This window comes from Chiloscyllium plagiosum, chromosome 18, assembly GCF_004010195.1.
Source record: "Chiloscyllium plagiosum isolate BGI_BamShark_2017 chromosome 18, ASM401019v2, whole genome shotgun sequence".
NCBI lineage: Eukaryota > Metazoa > Chordata > Chondrichthyes > Orectolobiformes > Hemiscylliidae > Chiloscyllium > Chiloscyllium plagiosum.
In genome coordinates, this window is record NC_057727.1 from 33,210,830 (window position 1) to 33,231,489 (window position 20,660).

The 20,660-nt window shown below is 39.0% G+C and overlaps 1 protein-coding gene across 34 annotated transcripts in view; it reads left to right on the forward strand.

Moving 5' to 3' along the window:
- The window catches only part of slmapa (sarcolemma associated protein a), a 256,792-nt gene that overhangs the window by 121,599 nt on the left and 114,533 nt on the right, over window positions 1–20,660 (forward strand). For 18 of the 34 annotated variants that reach the window (XM_043708126.1, XM_043708125.1, XM_043708136.1 and 15 more), the window contains 4 exons: window positions 286–454; window positions 1,986–2,036; window positions 8,401–8,451; window positions 9,409–9,474. In XM_043708126.1, the coding sequence (XP_043564061.1) occupies window positions 286–454; window positions 1,986–2,036; window positions 8,401–8,451; window positions 9,409–9,474 (337 nt within the window). The remainder of the gene's footprint in view (window positions 1–285; window positions 455–1,985; window positions 2,037–8,400; window positions 8,452–9,408; window positions 9,475–20,660) is intronic. The other 16 variants (XM_043708144.1, XM_043708146.1, XM_043708149.1 and 13 more) reach the window with 3 other exon arrangements.

Genomic DNA, 20,660 nt, shown 5'->3' on the forward strand with positions numbered 1-20,660 from the left:
TTTATTCAAAGGTTACTACAAAAAAGGATCAATGATATTTGCACTCATCCGCTAACCTTTGTACATACTTTGTTGTGTGTTATTAAAGTTTCTCAATTAACATTTTTAAAATGTCTTAACGTTTTATCTTTTATTTAAAAAAATCTTAAAACTTAATTCCCATAATACACTGCTCAGAGCAGACAACATTGAGTAGCACTATTGCATTGCAGAAAATTGGAACATCTTTAAGCAAGGTGATTTTTTTTTTAAAAGATTCACTATGTTAGTTTTGTCTCTGAACAGCATGCTGAAGGGAAACAAGAAGAGATTCAGCAGAAGGCCCTATCTGAAAAGAAGGAATTGCAGCACAGAATAGATGAAATGGAAGAGAAGGAACAGTTACTTCAAGCGAGGATTGAAGCCTTACAAGCTGATAATGATTTCACCAATGAACGGCTTACGGCTTTACAAGGTAATAGAACTTGCAGTCTTTCGTTGATTATTGGTGAAAGGGAAACAATGGGTAAAGAGCTTGATAAAATTCCTGAAAGCTAAATTTTAAATCCATCAATATTTTGGGTAGAACATAGGTGTAATTTTTTTTTGTGAGTGATCAACCTATAATGTTCTGATTAATTTCTAACCAAACTTAGCTTAGTTTCTTTCTTCTACTATTCCTCCACCACCACCACCACTACCACCTCCTCTAACTGCCCCCAGCTATTATACTATGTAACTCCAGCAAACTATCAATTTGCCCTTATTATAAAAACAAAATACTCTAGATTGAACTCAGAGTTCTGTAGATGAATTGGACTGACTCAAAACATTAACTCTGTTTCTCGCTCCACTTCATAGATGCTACCAAGTCTAATGTTTTTTTTGTAATTGTTTTTGCTCTTATTGCTTCTTTCTTTACCTCTTTGGCAAACTTTTATAAATGCCTGACTGAAACGTGTATGTTTCCAGCTTCTAAGTATTCTTTGAATTGCTTTTTCTCCAACAACTAAATTCTGTTCTTTCCTTAACCTCACTACAAGTACTTAAATGCTTTTAGAGTGAGAGAATGGGCAGTTTTATCCAGGATCTTTAATATCACTAACCTCAATTGTTGCAGACCTACAGATATAAAGTTGAAGGCAGTCTTTTTTTAACACAAAGATATGTTGAATATAACATAATTCCATATATTTGGGAGGGATTGGATTCTACTGCATTTGCTTGATGTGTGAAGTAAAATCGCAAAGATACATTGTAAGCTAACTGAGAAGAATATCAGTAGCTTGGAATGAATGGAGTAAAGCCACTGTTAATGAGATCATAGAATAGAATCTCTATAGTGTGGGAGCAGACCATTCAGCCTATCAAGTCCACACTGACCCTCCGACGAGAATCCCACCCAAACCACCCCATCCCCATAACTATACACTTCCTGTGGCTAATCCACCTAACCTATATATCCCTGGAGACTATGGGCAAATTAGCATGGCGAGTCCATCTAACCTGCATATTTTTGGACTGTGGGAGGAAATCCTCACAACTGCCCAAGGATGGAATCGAACCCAGGTCCCTGATGCTGTGAGACAGCAGTGCTAACCACTGAGCTGTCGTGTTGCCCTGTCGAAAAAAATTACAGCATTTGGCCACTAAAATGTAAACAATATCTTTTTTTTTTAATGTAGCCAGAGTTCTCAAAGGTGAAATGTTCACCCAGCAGTCATTGTGATGTTTTTGTTCTTAGTTATTGTTCATACTGCTAATACTACACAGTTTGCTGCCTCCTTTTCTAGGGAAATTGGCAGTGGACAATAAATGTTGGCCTAACCAGAGATGTCCACATCCTGTGAATAAATTTTTAAAATTCTAGATGTGGAAAATGTGTACAATTACTCAGACTTTGTTGATTTCTGTTTTTCAAGTGTTCAAAACTTCAATATACATTTTCATCTTTGAATTTATAACTGGAAAAAGAAATCTAAATGCTGCTTTTTCTTTAAATACAGTACGGTTAGAACAACTTCAGGAGAAAAACATCAAGGATCACAATAGTATAGGTGAGTTTAGTATAAATGTTTAAAATATTTCTGGGTAATATCTGAAACTGCAGTACTTAAAAAATCATTGTATCCATATTTGGATCCTTAATTTAGATAACTGAATAAATTTTATATTATTGAATAAATTTTGAGACACACAATACATCAAATATATAATTTGAAAATAGTTTATATCACATCTTTAGTTTTAACCCTCAAGAAAATTTATTCTATGGAGTTGGATTTATTAAAAAAATCACTTTTGAATGATCATTCACATGAAATTTTCTGGTTATTTTCAAATTTGGCATTCATTTTATATGCTGGTACTTGGACAAACTTGATCATTTGTCTAAAATGGACTGCTCCTAAGATTGCATCTAACAGTGCAAGGGCAGATCATTTTGATTTATCCCCTCTGAAAAATTCCTACCAAGGAATCCACCACTGCTGAAGTTAAAACTTTTAGCCTGTTGGGTTAAAATTAGACAATTCAGGAGAATGATTGATTGCAGTTTTCCTCATCTATATGATTCAACCTCGCTTTAAGTGGCTGAATTAACGAAGGAAGGAGATTGGAGGAGAATGGTGTTCTTAATATGTCAAAGGTTTCAGACAAATTAAGAATGAAGAGTGATAGTACATCATTGGCAATGTCAGATAAATTATCTCTGTCATCAGTTAGGCTGTTGAAGGGATTGAAACCTTTTTGAAGAGGTTCATAATTGTAGCTGTAGGAATAATATGCAATAATTTGGGAGATGCTAACACACTCAAGTACTTGAAAAATGAAGGGGAGATTGGTGATGCAAGAGGAAATGGACACCGAATCCATAGATACATACTCCCTTGTACACCTAATTAAGGATGACCTCAAAACTCTCAGATAAGTTGGTCACAAGTCTATGCCGATTGTCTATAATCAACTCATGCATTTTCATGTGTTTCCATGCTGTACATTCCTATGACTCGATGTGCTCAGTGGCTCTGTCTTGGATGATAGCTTCTGATCTAGTCTCCAGAGCAGATGTTGAACTGCTAAGTACATTGATTCTTGCATTTTCTCTGACCTATGTAATATTGAAATTTGCAGTTTTCTAAACCAAATACACCTGTGGCAAATTATGATAGTCCCACATAAAATTTTCTCTTCCTGTATATTTTTTTAAAAGAAAATCAACAGATCCTCGTGATTATCTACCTTAACACCACTGTTTCTTATGACCTTTTTTGACTTGTCCATTGCACGAAGTTTCTCTCCATTGCTTATATTTTTGATTCCCTTGTACTGTTGCTATTTTGTCCTTTTTAAATTGAATAGAGATGCAAAAAATTAATTTGACAATTTTGCCATTCCCTTAATTCCATATCATTTTCTCACCTGTTCCAATTTTTAGTTATTTGACAATTAACAATTTCTTTATTTTAATGCACATACATGAAAAAAATAACTTGGATATCTCACGATATTTTGTTCACGATTGCATTAATTTTCTTCTATTGCTTCATTGTCTTTGAAGTATTCTTATATTGTTGGATTTCCACGTACCCTTACATTTATGCAAGCATTTAGCTTAATACTGCCCCTTGGCTTGTTTATTGTTCATAGTTGCTTAGCTTCAGAAATTAAACTTTGTCTTTTAATGGCATAAACTGCTTTCATATTGAACCCAATTATTTTGGAATATTTCACGTTGTTTGTTCATTGTTTTACCTATTCACAGATCAGACCAGTTTACTGTGACTAATTTATTTCTTATTACTTTTATATTTTCTCCAACTAATTTTTAAAAAAATGTTGTTTGTGATTCATTACTCTCTCTTTTACAAGCTCAAATCTGGTGGCCACACTTCATAAATCAGACTTAGTTCTGTTTTGGTATTCATCTGAGCATAATTTCTTCTCTTGTTAGTTCTAGAATGGATGATTGTAGTAATTGCCCTGAGTGTGTTGCAAGAAGTCACTGTCTTTACTGTTTGATCTATTCAGGTCCTCCAGTCAATGTGAAAATTGAAATTTTGTATTTGTTTCTGGCATATGCTTCCCTCATTTCCATATTTTATAATTGAACTGTTCAATATCAATCTGGCTGTTTGGCAATCTGTTGTCACCCCCTATTAGTTTTGCTGTTCTTTAATTCTATCCACATCATAGCAGTGGCCATAAAAGATATTCCGTGTTTCTAGACTATGCACATCATAAGTTGATAGTTTGTTACTTGTCACCTTCAAAGTGATAAACTGTTAGGAGATAAGTATTTTTTTGATTAATTTTGATGAAATTATTTATTTACAAATGTTCACATCTACGTAGAGTTTTATTCATCAGAAAAATGCATGTCCAGCATAGGTTTTTGATTAGTAAATAGTAACTGAAATTTAAATAGCACATTTTATTCTTCTTTATGTATGATCCCACATTTTTGTTACTAGTCAAAACACCAACATGCAGTTTGGTGGCCATTAGAGGGTGCTTTTCCACTGGCATATTATTCTATTTCAGTTTTATTTCTTCAACTGAGAAACACTTACTGTTGAATCTGCAATCTTTCTTACCTTGTAAAGCTGAGTAGAGGACTGAAGGTGCTTTAAAAATTTTGTTTTAAAAGGGATTGAAGATGATTTCAGATAAAAATCTTTGTATAACTTTGTTTAGTCAGTGTTCAATTCTCATACTCCCCCAATAAGTGGGAGTCAGGATATAGATAACTGACACGAATCATCCCTGACTTGAAATTAATCTGAAGTACTGAGGTTAATTATGCCCCCCCCCACCCCCCAGACTAAAAACAAATTATGCAGAAACCAAGGATCAAACTTGAATTTTTTTTAGATTAGAGAGTTCTTCTTGGTCTCTTGATTTTGTGGCCATCTTGATTCACAGAGATGAAGAGAGAGAACTAAGTGCATCATGAATTTTGACTCTAGTCATATTAAATTGCAAATGTTTTAGTGCAGAGGGAAACCTATTGTTTAAATAATGTCTGTTTTTAAAATGGATGCCTGGTTCAAGTACATATGAAAGTGAATTGAAGGTTTTAGACCATAAGACATAGGAGTAGAAGTAAGGCCATTCAGCCAATCGCGTCCACTCTGCCCATAGCCCTTAATTCCTTGCGAGATCAGGAATTTATCAATCTCTGCCTTGAAAGCAATCTCGGCCTCAAAAGCAACCTCGGCCTCTACTGCGCTCCATGGCAATGAATTCCACAAGCCTACCACACTCTGGCTCAAGAAATGTCTCCCCATTTCCATTCTAAGTTGACCCCCTCTAATTCTAAGACTGTGCCCACGCGTCCTAATCTCCCCACCTAATGGAAACAACTTCCCAGCATCCACTCTTTCTAAGCCTTGCATTATCTTGTAAGTTTCTATTAGATGTCCCCTCAACCTTCTAAACTCTAATGAATACAATCCCAGGATACTCATCGTATGTTAGGCATACCATTCCAGGGATCATCCGTGTGAATCTCCACTGGACATGCTCCAATGCTAATATGGAGAAAGTGAGGACTGCAGATGCTGGAGATCAGGAAGAAGGGCTTATGCCCGAAATGTCGATTCTCCTGCTCCTTGTATGCTGCCTGACCTGCTGCGCTTTTCCAGCAACACATTTTTCAGCTCCAATTCCTCAAGTGTGGGGCCCAAATTGGACACATTATTCTAAATGGGACCTCACTGGAGCTTTTTAAAGTTTCAGAAGCATATCACTGCTTTTATATTCTAACCCTCTTGGGATAAATGACAACATTACATTTGCTTTCTTAATCACGAATTCAACCTGCAAGTTCACCTTTAGAGAATCATGGACTAGCACTCCCAGATTCCTTTGTACTTTGGCTTTATGAATTTTCTCACCGTTTAGGAAATAGTCCACATCTGTATTTTTTTTTTCCAAAGTGTAAGACCTCTCATTTGCTCACATTGAATTTCATCAGCCATTTTCTGGACCACTCTCCTAAACTGTCTAAATCTTTCTGCAGCCTCCCCACCTCCTCAGTACTGCCTGCCTGTCCACCTAACTTCTTATCATCGGCAAACTTCGCCAGAATACCACCAGTCCCTTCATCCAGATCATTAATATAAAGTGAACAGCTGTGGTCCCAACATTGCAGGACACCACTTGTCGCCAGCCACCATTCCAAAAAAGAACCTTTTATCCCAACTCTCTGCCTTCAGACAGCCAATCCTCAATCCATGCCAGTAGCTCACCTCGAACGCCATGGACCCTCATCTTACTCAAAAGCCTCCCATGAGGCAACTTATCAAAAGCCTTTTGGAAGTCTAGATAGATAACATCCACTGGGTTTCCCTGGTCTAACCTACTTGTTACCTCTTCAAAGAATTCTAACAGGTTCTTCAGGCACAATCTCCCCTTACTAAATCCATGCTGACTTGTTCTAATCCAACAAGAATTTAGAAATCTCACCCTTAATGATGGATTTTAGAATTTTACCAACAACTGAGGATAGGCTAATCGGTCTATAATTTTCCATCTTTTGTCTTGATCCTTTCTTGAACACAAAGATAACAACAGTTTTACGACTCTATTATGCCACTCCAAACCCTGAATAGTTCAGATTTCCCTTGCATTTAGCATTGTATTAAATTGAAATGTTGAAACAAGTATATCGTGTGAATTCCACGGTGAAGTTATCCACATCTTTTTTTTAAGAGGAAATAATTGCCAACAAAGACTTTTTTGTATTTTGAATGTTTAGTGCAAGTGCTTTGTTGCAACAGGTTTTCCTCCCATCCACTTTCACTATATGTCATTTTAAGGTACTAATATCTATTAGCATGTTAGTTTTTGGAAGAAAGACTTAGCAGAGTTGAAATTTTTTTTGAAACATGATAGTTGATAGCTGTTGTTGAAAGAAACTGTTATACTCCTATTATTTTTACATATTTATTTAGTCATAACAGGTCACATATAAGGGCAGCCATCATTCATTTATTATTCTTAAACAATAGCTCACAATTGTAGTATATAGATTGTTATTTTCATAAATTTATATTTGTTTAAATGGTGTACTCTACTTTGGCATTGTGTATAACATTGGTCTGAAATTTTTGGAAAGGAAAACATTCTTTGGAAATATGTAATTGTTATCAGCCCCATTTGTTCACAGCACTTTTACAGTTCTAATCTCCAGTGATTTCTGTTTCTTTCAGTGCATTAGTTTGTTGCAAAATAAATTGTTTTCAACAACCATTGAGGTTAGCAGTTTGTACAAAAACAGAAATTGCTGGAAAAATTCAGCAGGTCTGGCAGCATCTTTAGCAAGTTTGTAGACGTCTGCACATTTTATTAACATTTTTTCTAAGTCGTTACCTCTTTTGCTTTGAAACAAATTGGTCTTCAGTCCACTTAATCCATGTCACTTTCAAATTGATTAAAATTCTAGTATGGGTGAACTGCCTTCGATTCAAAATGAATGGAGTTAAGTGGTAATTGACCTGGAAGAAATTCAATCATTTGTAAGGAGCCATTCGTTACAACTTGGTTCCATTATTTCGTATAAATGCACATTGCAGTCTGTTCTGTAGACTGTACCCTACAATGCAAACCCATTTTTTTCAAATAAAATAAAAAGTCTGGTGCAATTTGAATTTCCATGTCTCTAACGTTACTGTACTAGTAATTTAATGATAAAAACGTAAGCACAATATAACCTACTCTGTGCATTGGTCACTTTGTTGACCTCTACACGTTTTATTTTGATTACAATGATTCAATTCAGTTGGAGCACTTTTCAGGCAATATCATGCTGTCATACTTGCACTTCATATTGATATAAATATCAACAACAATCAAAATGTATATTATAAACCATCTCCAGAAATAGCTACTTTGAACAGACCTGTCTGCATTTCTGTTCTTATTTCTGATCAGCCTGTTGTCAGTGTTTTCTTTCACTTGCACTCTCTCTGCCTCTCTGTGCTCTAGGGAGTTTGTGCGTGGATAATTCAATATTTCAAGCAAACAACAAGTGTATTTCAGTCAGCTTGAGAAAGATGTGATATCAAAGAAGGAGCAAAAAAAAATTTTAGCCATCATGGACATGTTGAGCAAGGCAGAGACTGAAAGTTGTGGAAACTTAGTTTGAAGTGAAAGTAGTTAATGCAAGTACTGCAATGCAGATGGTTTTTTTTCTGGGCATTTTGTGGCATCTGTAATCTTTGCACTTTAGTCGATGTTTAATGAAGAAAGGTGTTTGTTATCTTCTTTGAAACTAAATCCTATGATTTGCATTATGATATACTGAAATGTGGCATTCGTTTAGTTACCTAAATTATCGTTTGTTTCATGTTTTCAATATTGTAAAACAAACATTCAATCACTAGAACTAAAGTTAATTTTTTGTTTTGGTAACAATAGGAATCCAAGTTGATGACTTGTTACCTAAAATTAATGGAAGCACAGATAAAGGTAGTGTACCGATGCAACATTTCAAAAGCTATGAATTTAAGCTGTCAAATTTATTGATTTAATTTCTGTGCACTACATCTTGCTATTAATATGAATAAAATATATTTTTTAAACTTCCCCCCCCCCCCCCCTTATTGGGGGGAGGAGTAATTATGTTACAGAATGAAACATTTTCCAGTTTCAGAAATCCATTGTCTGCTTCAAGCACAAGTTAGGTATAAAGTGATCATCTGCAACATTAAACTCTGTCATCAATGTTGCTGTACAACCAAACCCCAGAAGAACATCGCCCCACAAAAACAGCCATCTTCTGCATCAACCTTGCCATCTTTTAGTAGGCAGACGTTGGATTGAAATTTTCATATCAGTTTTGCATAACGTTCTTCCAAAAAATGCATTTTCCTCCCAATATGGCCAAGATTTAAATTCAGGACTCCAATTTTAGAAGCACCAAGGTAGCTAAGACAGATCCTTTTCAGCATCCACATTTATTAATTATATATAGTGCTGTCATGGATATTGAAACTATTCATTTCTATATTAATGAGTATCATAGTTGGATGAATCTTTTTCAAGTATTGTGAAAATTAAAATGTTGCTAGTTTGCAACCATTTTTTGGATTCCTACAAAAAGCTATTTGGGGGTGGGTGGGAGAGAGAGATGTGAGAGAGGGCAGCAGAATTAAGAGAGAGAATGTAGTTTAAAATCAAAATAGCTGTTTTTTAAGATAAAGAATGCTGATTCTCCAGCTCATTTTACTTGATCAATTACAGATCAAATGTCTGAAATTTAGTGTGGTATGTAAGTTCCAGTTTTATGAATTTTGTTGGACAAAATAAAATATCCATCTGCATTATTAATTCCATGGATTACGTTTTGAAGCTAGTAACTCAAGTGTTCCAAGCAGGAACCTAACTAAAACAAATACTTAATTCAAGATTCTTTCTTTCTAATAGAGCACTTTCTATTAAAGAGTGGAGGGGACTGCTCTGAGCTATTCCAACAGTTCATTGAGTGCAAGAGTGAGTACACTGTATAATTTACACTGTCTAAGAGACACATAGGATGTTGAAAAACTTGTTCAGCATCATTAAGAACAGGGTAATATTCTACAGTTTTAGCTGCAAATCAAGAGATCAGAATAAATAGAAAAAAAGGAAGTCTTGTGTATGATTTGAGTCAGATTAATTATTTTTAATTGCAAAGTAAAATTCTAAATTTTGAGAAAGAAAGTTGGGTTTGTCTGTTGTCCTTTTCAAAATGTAGCCGTTGGAAGTTAAGTGTGCATTGTTATGAATTAAATGTTGTAATCAAGAAAGAGAGAACTTGGTCAATTTATAAGTGTAGTTGCTGGTTTCTTCCTTTAAACCTGTGTTTTCAAATTCTATTAAGTAGTGCTTGCACTTGAAATTCTTATTGATTATGTTGTGTTACAAATATTTTTTTCGTGTGACATTGCATTTTCTTATGCTAAATAAAAACGTAGCGTGTTTTATTTTTCAGTACTTTGTAAAAGTGTGCTTTTTGTTAAACTGTGATAGTTGTGGCTACAGTGTAGTGTCTTTATCAGTCAGTAAATTAATGAATCAATGAACCACTTTAAATTAATTTACCATTGTGCATTGCCTAAATTGTTCTTATGGTCATGTTTTTCTCACTTCCTTTGTCTTCTCTTGATCCCCAAACATATGAATATTTGACATTTTGTGATGATGAATTCCATATTCTAATTGCCCTCTGTGTAAAATAATTCATGCTAACTGAATTTTTAATTATTTTTGCAGGTTAGTTATGGACTGTTGTTAATATTTGAAAATTGTCTGTCTCTGTCTTCCTCATTTAAAGGGCATTGCAATCTTAAAGGCTTTTATAAGGCCACCACTTTAACCTTGTCAACTGAGGTGAAAATAATTTCTAACTTCTGGAGCATTTTTTCATAACTTTCACCCCTTATTCCATGAAACACACAGGGGAATCAAGTCTGTTTTTTTAAAAAAACAATTTCCTGTAATGAAGTGCCTAAAACATAACACAGTACTCTAATTACCGTTTGAATACCTTCTTACATCTATTTTATACCCTCCAAATATGAACCAGAGATTTTATTTGCTTCTGTTACGAGCTTATCTACATGTGCAGCTGTCTTGATGATTTCTAGCTGCACACAAGAACCCTTTGCATCTGTAGGCCAGCATTCCTTCCCCAAATTCTTCTTTTCAAAGTTTATTTCAATTATTTTTACACTGAATTGCATCTATCAACTTATCAGCTCATCCACCTTGTAACATTACGCTGTTATATGCGATATTAACAAATTTAACATTGTTCCCTTAATCGTAAAATCCAGGTAACATACTTATATAGTAGATTAGATAGATTTGATCATAGCCTACTACATTGGCTGCAACAGCCTGACATTGTCCATGAGTATGACTATGTCCCAGATACTACCATCGCCATTCCTGGATATGTCCTGCACCAAAGACAGGGCAGACCCAGCAGAAGTGGTATACAGTCAGGAGGGAGTTTCTGTGGGACTCCTCATGGGGTCCAGATTCAATATTGAAGTCTTATGGCTTCATATTAAACAAGGACAAGTACTTCAGCTGAATGAAGCACTAAGGGTGCCGAAGGTGCAAAATGTATTTTTTGTGGGGGATTTCAATGTGCACCACCAAATGTGGCTTAGTAGCAGCAATACTGATCGAGCTGATTGGGTCCTAAAGGGTATTGCTGCTAGACTGGGTCTGCAGCAGTGGTGAGGGAACTAACAAGAGGGAAAAACGTAGTTAACCTCATCTGCCTGCTGCAGGTCAGTCCATGATGATGGGATCAGTAAGAGTGATCACTTGAGGAGGCAAAGTCCTACCTTCACATTGAGAATATCCTCCATTGTGTTAGCGAGTCATAGTCAGAGTTACACAGTAGGAGAATGACCCTTCAGTCCAACTCGTCCATGCCGACTAGATATCCTAAACTGATCGAGCCCAGTTTGTCAGCATTTGGCCCATATCCCTCTAAACACTTGCTTTTCCTGGACTCATCCAGATGGCTTTCAAATGATGTAATTGTACCCACCTCCACCACTTCCTCTAGCAGCTCATTTCATTCACGCACCACTTTCTGCATGCAAAAGTTGTCCCTCAGGTTCCTTTTAAATCTTTCCCCTCTTGCCTGAAACATATGCCCTCTAGTTTTGGACTCCCCAACCTGGGAAAAGGACCTTGGCTATTCACCCTATCCATCTCCATATCCGTCATAATTTTATAAACTACTTTCAGGTCACCCCGAGCCTTCGATGTTCCAGCCTATTTAGCCTTTCCCTATAGCTTAAACCCTCTGATCCCAGCAACATCCCTGGAAATTTTTTCTGAAACCTTTCAGGTTTAACAACAACTTTCCTATAGCAGGGAGACCAGAATTGAACCAGAACTATGATACAATCACTGTGCTAATAAATGGGACAGACTTCAACTAGTCACATAGATGGGTTAACTCCAGGAAAGGTAAGACCGGTAGGCAGGTAGTACAAGAGTCCTCTGTGGCTATCCCCATTTCAAACAAGTATGCTGTTTTGGAAAATGTAGAGGGTGATGGATTCTCAGGGGAATGTAGCACGAACAGCCAAGTTTCTGGTTATGGAGACTGGCTCTAATGCAATGAGAGGTACATCGGGTTCCAAGAGATCGATTGTGTTAAGGGACACTCCACCCGAGGTGCAAACAGACGTTCCTGTGGCCAGCAGTGAAAAATCAGAACAGTGTGTTGCTTCCCTGGTGCCGGGATCAAGGATATCTCAGAGAGGGTGCAGAATGTTCTCACGGGGGAAGAGGTGCCAGCAGGAGGTCATTGTACACATTGGAACCAACAAAATAGGAAGGGAAAAGATTGAGATTCTGAAGGGAGATTACAGAGTTAGGCAGGAATTTCAAAAGGAGGTCCTGGAGAGTAGTAATATCTGGATTACTCCCAGTGCTATGAGCTAGTGAGGGCAGGAGTAGGAGGATAGAGCAGATGAATACATGGCTGAGGAGCTGGTATATGGGAGGATTCACATTTTTGGATCATTGGAATCTCTTCTGGGGTAGAAGTGACTTGTACAAGAAGGACAGATTGCACCTGAATTGAAAGAGGACTAATGTATTGGCAGGGAGATTTGCTAGAGCTGCTCGGGAGGATTTAAATTAATAAGGTTGGGGGGTGGGACCCAGGGAGATAGTGCGGAAAGAGGTCAGTGTGAGACTGGTACAGCTGAGAACGGAAGCAAGTTAAACACTCTCTAGGCAGGCAGGGACAAAGCAGAGAACAAGGTAGGACTGTTAAATTAAACTGCATTTATTTCAATGCAACAGGTCTAACAGGGAAGGCAGATGAACTTAGGGCAAGATTAAAAACATGGGACTGGGATATCTCAGCAATTACAGAAACGTAGCTCAGGGATGGAAAGTACTGGCAGCTTAATGTTCCAGGATACAAATGCTACAGGAAGGACAGAAAGGGAGGCAAGAGAGGAGGGGGAGTGACGTTTTTAATAAGGGACAGCATTACAGCTGTACTGAGGGAGGATATTCCCGGAAATACATCCAGGGAAGTTATTTGGGTGGAACTGAGAACTAAGAAAGGGATGACCACCTTATTGGGATTGTATTACAACCCCCCTAATAGTCAGAGGGAAATTGAGAAACAAAATTTGTAAGGAGATTTCAGTTATCTGTAAGAATAATAGGGGGGTTATGGTAATGGATTTTAATTTTTCAAACATAGACTGGGACTGCCATAGTGTTAACGGTTTAGACAGAGAGGAATTTGTTAAGTGTGTACAAGAAAATTTTCTGACTCAGGATGTGGACGTACCTACTAGAGAGGGTGCAAAACTTGACCAACTCTTGGGAAATAAGGCAGGGCAAGTGATTGAGGTGTCAGTGGGGGAGCACTTTGGGGCCAGCGACCATAATTCTATTAGCTTTAAAATAGTGATGGAAAAGGATAGGCCAGATCTAAAAGATGAAGTTCTAAATTGGAGAAAGGCTAATTTTGATGGTATTAGGCAAGAACTTTCAAAAGCTGATTGGAGGCAGATGTTCGCAGGGAAAGGGACGGCTGGAAAATAGGAAGACTTCAGAAATGAGATATCGAGAATCCAGAAAAAGTATATTCCGGTTGGGGTGAAAGGAAAGGCTGATAGGTATAGGGAATGCTGGATGACTAAATAATTTGAGGGTTTTGTTAAGAAAAAGAAGGAAGCATATGTCAGGTATAGACAAGATGGATCGAGTCAATCCTTAGAGTATAAAGGCAGTAGGGGAAAGAAAAGGTCATGAGATAGCTTTGGCAAATAGAGTTCAGGAGAATCCAGTGGTATTTTATAAATATATTAAGGACAAAAGGAAAACTGGGGAGAGAATAGGGCTCCTCAAAGATCAGCAAGGCAGCCTTTGTGTGGAGCCGCAGGAGATGGTGGTGGTACTAAACGAGTATTTTGAATCAGTATTTATTGTGGAAAAGGACATGGAAGATGTATAATGTAGAAATAGGTGGTGACATCTTGAAAAATGCCCATATTACAGGGGAGGAAACACATAAAAGTAACTCAAACCCCAGGACCTGAACAGGTGTACTCTAAAACTCTGTGGGAAGATAGGGAAGTGATTGTTGGAGCTCTTGCTGAGACATGTCTATCATCGATAGTCACAGGTGAGGTGTTGGAAGACTGAAGGTTGGCTAACGTGGTGCCATTGTTTAAGGAAAGTGGTAAGGACAAGCCAGGGCACTGTAAACTGATGAGCCTGACATTGGTGGTGGGCAAGTTGTTGGAGGGAATTCTGAGGGACAGGATGCACATGTATTTGGAAAGGCAAGAACTGATTAGGGATAGTCAATATGGCTTTTACATGGGAAATCATGTCTCACAAACTTGATTGCGTTTTTTGAAGAAGTAACAAAGAGTAACAAAGAGAAGTAACAAAGAGGAAGTAACAAAGAGGGCAGACCGGTGGACATGATCTATATGGACTTCAGTAAGATGTTCGACAAGGTTCCCCATGGGAGACTGGTTAGCAAGGTTAGATCTGATGGAACACTGAGAAGTAGCCATTTGAATACTGAACTGGCTCAAAGATAAGAAGACAGAGTGGCAGTGGAGGGGTGTTTTTCTGACTGGAGGCCTGTGATCAGTGGAGTGCCATAAGGATCGGTGCTGAGTCCACGACCTTTCTTCATTTATATAAATGATTTGGATGCGAGCAACAGAAGTATGGTTAGTAAGTTTGCAGATGACACCAAAATTGGAGGTGTAGTGGACAATGAAGAAGGTTACCTCAGATTACAATGGGATATTGATCAAATGGGCCAATGGACTGAGAAGTGGTAGATGGAGTTTAATTTAGATAAATGCTAGATGGTGCATTTTGGGAAAGCCAAACTTAGCAGGACTTATACACTTAATGGTAAGGTCCTTGGGAGTGTTGCTGAACAAAGAGACCTTGGAGTGCAGGTTCATAGCTCCTTGAAAGTGGAGTCACAGGTAGATAGGATAGTGAAGAAGGCGTTTGGTATGCTTTCCTTTATTGGTCAGAGTATTGAGTACAGAGGTTGGGAGATCATATTTTGGCTGTACAGGACATTGGTAAGGCCACTGTTGGAATATTGCGTGCAATTCTGGTCTCCTTCCTATTGGAATGATGGTGTGAAACTTGAAAGGATTCAGACAAGATTTACAAAGATGTTGCCAGGGCTGGAGGATTTGAGCTGTAGGGAGAAGTTGAATAGGCTCGGGCTGTTTTCCTTGGAGCATCTGAGATTGAGGGGTCACCTTATTGAGGTTTACAAAATTATGAGGGGCATGGATAGGATAAATAGACAAAGTATCTTCTCTGGGGTGGAGGAGTCCAGAACTAGAGGGCATAGGTTTAGGGTGAGAAGGGAATTATATAAAAGAGACCTGAGCAGCAACTTTTTCCTGTAGAGGGTGGTACGTGTATGGAATGAGCTGCCAGAGGAAGTGGCGGAGGCTAGTACAATTACATCATTTTAAAAGGAATCTGGATGGGTGTATGAACAGGAAGGGTTTTGAGGGATATGGGCAGTGTGCTGGCACGTGGGACTAGATTGGTTGAGATATGTGGTCAGAATGGATGAGTTGGACCGAAAGGTCTGTTTCCGTGCTGTACATCTCTATGACTCTTTGCAACTCAAGATTGGGCATCCTTGAGGTTAGCGAATTTTGAGAAGACTTGTAGCTCAGGTTGATGATAAGTCTGTACGTTAGCTTGCTGAGCTTAAAGGTCTTTCAGTCTTTTTGTCACCATACTATATAACATAATCAGTGAGATGTTTTTGGACTTGCTTGCAGCATTTGAATCCACATTAAAAAATAACAGTCTTCCAGAAGAAACACAGACCATAAGACAAGCTATTGCACCTACATTTGGCCGAAAAAAGGAAGTACACTTAATGTTCAAGAAAATAAAGCCTTAAAAAGCCTTTTAAAAAAAACAACATTGTTATCCTACATTCGGACAAGGGACACGTGATCGTTTTTTTAAATTAAAAATCTGACTATCTTGAAAAGGTGAATGCACTGCTTGTAGATACCAGCACTTACCAGCAGGTAGCGATAGACCTGACACCCCCCCCCCCCCCCCCCCCCCCCCCCCACAGCTATTGAACAGAATCTCATCCTTTCTAGCAGGACATTAAAAATAAGGAGAATTAAACAGGACAAAATTCCAAAACATGAAACCAGATGAATCCAACACACCACGGTGGCACAGGCGGCATGGTGGCTCAGTTGCTGCCTCACAGCACCAGGGTCCCAAGGTTCAATTCCAGCCTTGGGTGACTGACTGTGTGGAGTTTGCACATTCTCCCTGTGTCTGCGTGGGTTTCCTCCAGGTGCTCTGGTTTCCTCTCACAGTCCAAAGATATGCAGGTCAGGTGAATTGGCCATTCTAAGTTGCCCGTAGTGTTAGGTGCAGGGGTAAATGTGGGTGGGTTACTCTTCGGAGGTTCGGTGTGGACTTGTTGAGACAAAGGGCCTGTTTCTGCACTGTTAGTAATCAAAAAACCACACCTCTATACATTACCAAAAATACACAAACCTGGTGCCCCCCTCAGACCCATAGTCTCCCTACCTGGCACACAAACACACAGATTAGCCAAAAAACTCCACCAAAAACTAAAACGCCGAATTGAAAATTCACGCCACTCCATTCACTCTGCCCAAGAATTCCTGAGCACCATCAATGACACCAAGATAGAAGAGGGCGAAATAATGGTCTCCTTTGACGTTACAGCCCTTTTCACATCGATTAGATTAGATTAGATTAGATTAGATTATTTCGCATGGTCAATTCACCTGGCCCTGCACATCTTTGTGACTGTGGGAGGAAACCGGAGCACCCGGAGGAAACCCACGCAGACACGGGGAGAACGTGCAAACTCCACACAGTCAGTCGCCTGAGGCGGGAATTGAACCCGGGTCTCTGGCGCTGTGAGGCAGCAGTGCTAGCCACCGTGCCGCCCAACGTCTCTGTAATGCAGAGACTTGAACAAGCTGCCCTCCTTTCTATCCAACCCACACTTTGGGTCCGCTACAGAAATGACATCTTTGTCATCACAAACGGAACAATTTAGAAGAAACATAACACCATCAACAATATCCTAACAGGCATAAAATTCACAAAAGCGAGGAGAATTATCACAGACTCCCATTCCTAGACGTGACAGTTGAACTTCAAACCAGCGTCTACAGAAAAACAACACACACGGACCAAATACATCAGAAGCAATGACCCCAACACAAACGAACGGAGCTGCATTAAGACATAATTTCAATGGACTACATCACACTGCAGCACCCAAGAAATACAAAAAGCAGAAAAAAAATCTATACAATGTTTTCAAGAAAAACAGGTGCCCAATAAGCACAATCAGTCAACTCCTCAGAAACAAACCCAAACAAGCAGACGTAACGCAATCAAATTCTACAACCACATTACCTTACATGAAAGACATATCAGAAGTGACTTCCAGGCTACTCAACCCCTTGGCATCATGGTAGCCCACAAATCTATCAACACACTTAGATAGCAACTAAAGAACCAAAAGGATCCATTAGATACCGTCAGCAAAACTGATGTCATTTACAAGATACAATGCAAGAATTGTTACAAACACTACTTCGGACAAACTAGCAGGAAACTTGCCACCAGGATACATGAAAACCAACTGGCCACCAAAAGACACCACCTGCTGTCATTTGCTTCTATACATATAGATAAAGAAGGACACCACTTTGACTGGTATAACGCACACATCCGAGGACAGGTGAAACAAAGATATGCACAAGAATTCTGAGAGGCATGGCATTCGAACCAGAACTCCATCAATAAGCACATTGACTTGGATCCTATTTACCTTGGAAGTTCCCCTCCAAGCCACTTACCATCCTCATTTGGAAATGTACCACTATTCCTTAATTGCCACTGGGTAAAAATCCTGAATTCTGTCCCTCAGGGAATAATGAGTCTACCTACAGCACACTGACTGCAGTGATTCCAGAAGGCAACTCACTATCTCCTTCTCAAATGCAACCAGGGACTGGTGATAAATGCTGGCCAGCCAGCGATAGCCACTTCCCACAAGTAAATTAAAGCAAATGCACGAACTGCAGAATGTAGAGCAGCAAATCAACAAGATTTCTTCAGGAGACACTCCTGTTACATCTTGCATCTGAAAAGATTGAGTAACAATGTCACAATTGCCATCATGTCGCACAGTAACCTATTTTGTACATGTGAGTTGGATTTTATTAGATTAGATTAGATTACATTACAGTGTGGAAACAGGCCCTTCGGCCCAACAAGTCCACACCGACCCGCCGAAGCGCAACCCACCCATACCCCTACATTTACCCCTTACCTAACACTACGGGCAATTTAGCATGGCCAATTCGCCTGACCTGCGCATCTTTGGACTGTGGGAGGAAACCGGAGCACCCGGAGGAAACCCACGCAGACACGGGGAGAACGTGCAACTCCATACAGTCAGTCGCCTGAGGCGGGAATTGAACCTGGGTCTCCGGCGCTGTGAGGCAGCAGTGCTAACCACTGGCCACCAAAAGACACCACCTGCTGTCATTTGCTTCTATACATATAGATAAAGAAGGACACCACTTTGACTGGTATAACGCACACATCCGAGGACAGGTGAAACAAATATGTAGTCTGTCACAACAGGAAACATATTGGCCAGGCCCAGCATCAGTCTCCCAGCAGTAGCAAACTTCCCCTTGTTTAATCAGAGAGAAAAAGAGGCTCACACATTATTCCTGGCCACTAACAACAGAATGTGAATTAGTCTCATTAGTGATCCAATTGACCCATATGTTTACTGAGTCCATCATTTTGTGGTGGTTCAGGGATTAAATGAGAACTAAATATTTTACTTGCACTCTCAGGCCACCTAGCACCATATTTGCCAGTTGTCTGCAGGGCAGGGAAAGCCTTTGTAGTAAGACACTCTGCCCAAACAAGAGGAACGATGAGACCCTCAAAACCATCCCCTGCCATTGCCTCCAACCTATCTGTAGCTCCCACCCATGAACACTATCCAATGTTCACTTATTGGGCAGACCAATATCCACAGGATGAATTATACAGCAAACAACTTTCAGAGATTAACAAGCATATTATTATAAATATATTGTTTTGCAAAGCACCAGTTTCCCTTCTGGATCCATTCTCTTACCCGAAGCCAACTCACCACTGGGGAAAGCTCAGCTTTGGTTTCTGTTTATCACTACCTGCAATTTTACCCAAGTATTTGGGCATTGTTTTGAAAAATTGACAGAATTGGACAAGAGTGAGAGTTGAATTTTTATGCAGTTTCCATTTTGAACAACCTCCTATCTGAATATACTGAAATGATTTGTTATCTTGTTTAAAATGCTGAAAGCATGCTAGAAGGAAGATAAGGATACACCAGGACAAGTTGAAGCATCCAGATTCTCATTAGCTCAGCTTCAGTGATTTATCAGGAAGTGTTTTTTGGTTTCTCGCTTTCTTTGTCTTCATGAAAAGTTACTGAATCAACTCAAGAGCCAGTCTTTTCCTACATAACCTTATTGCTCCATAAAGCAGTAATCTGCTTTTCATATTTTTTTTCCCAAAACAATTAACTTCCTTTTGCCCAATTTCTGGCTTTCTGGCTCAATTGTTTCAATCACTGGCCACATTTTTCTTAATTCTGTTATTGTTTCCCTATCTGAATAGCCTCTGTGGTTTTTTAATTCTCCTTTTGAAAATGTAAATCGATCCTATTCCCTGCATTTTCTTCATCCACCCTTTATATTTTCTTCAGATCTTCAGGTTCATCTGCATTATTTTGCAAAGAATCTAAGAATCAGTCAAAGATTTATTCTTTCCTGCTTTATGGAACAACATAATTTTGCAAAGGGGATCATGCAGTCAATTATGTACAATGCACTGTATGGTAAATAAACTAAAATGGTTCTGTATTTTATAATATACTTTAGAGTCATAGAATCCAACAGCAAGGTTCCTTTGGCCTAAATTGGTCCATGCTAACCATAATGTCCATCCCCATTTCCCTGTACTTGGCCCATTTCCTTCAAAACCTTTCCTATCCATGTATTTGTCCAATGTATCTGCTTCAACCACTGCTGGCAGCTCATTCTATATGTGTACCACATCTGTGTAAAAAGGTTGCCCCTCAGGTTCCCTCTTATTCTTTCCAATCTAACCTTAAACTGATGCCCTCTAGTCCTTGATTCCCCAATCTTGGGAAAAAGACTGAGTGCATTTACCCCTATACATGCCTGCCATCATCTTATACACTTGTATAAGATCCTCCCCTCAATCTCCTATGCTATTCTCCCTGAGTCTGCATGGGTTTCCTCCGGGTGCTGCAGTTTCCTCCCACTGTCCAAAGATGTGCAGGTCAGATGGTTTGGCCATGCTAAATTGCCCATAGTGTTAGGTGCATTAGGCATTAGTCAGAGGGAAATGGGTCTGGGTGGGTTACTCTTCAGAGGGTCAGTGTGGACTGGATGGGCCAAAGGGCCTGTTTCCACACTGTAGGGAATCTAATCTAATCTATGATCACCCCTCAGCCTCCAACACTCCAGGGAAAGCAGCCCTAGCCCATTCAACTTCTCCCTATAGCTCAAATACTTCAACCCTGGCAA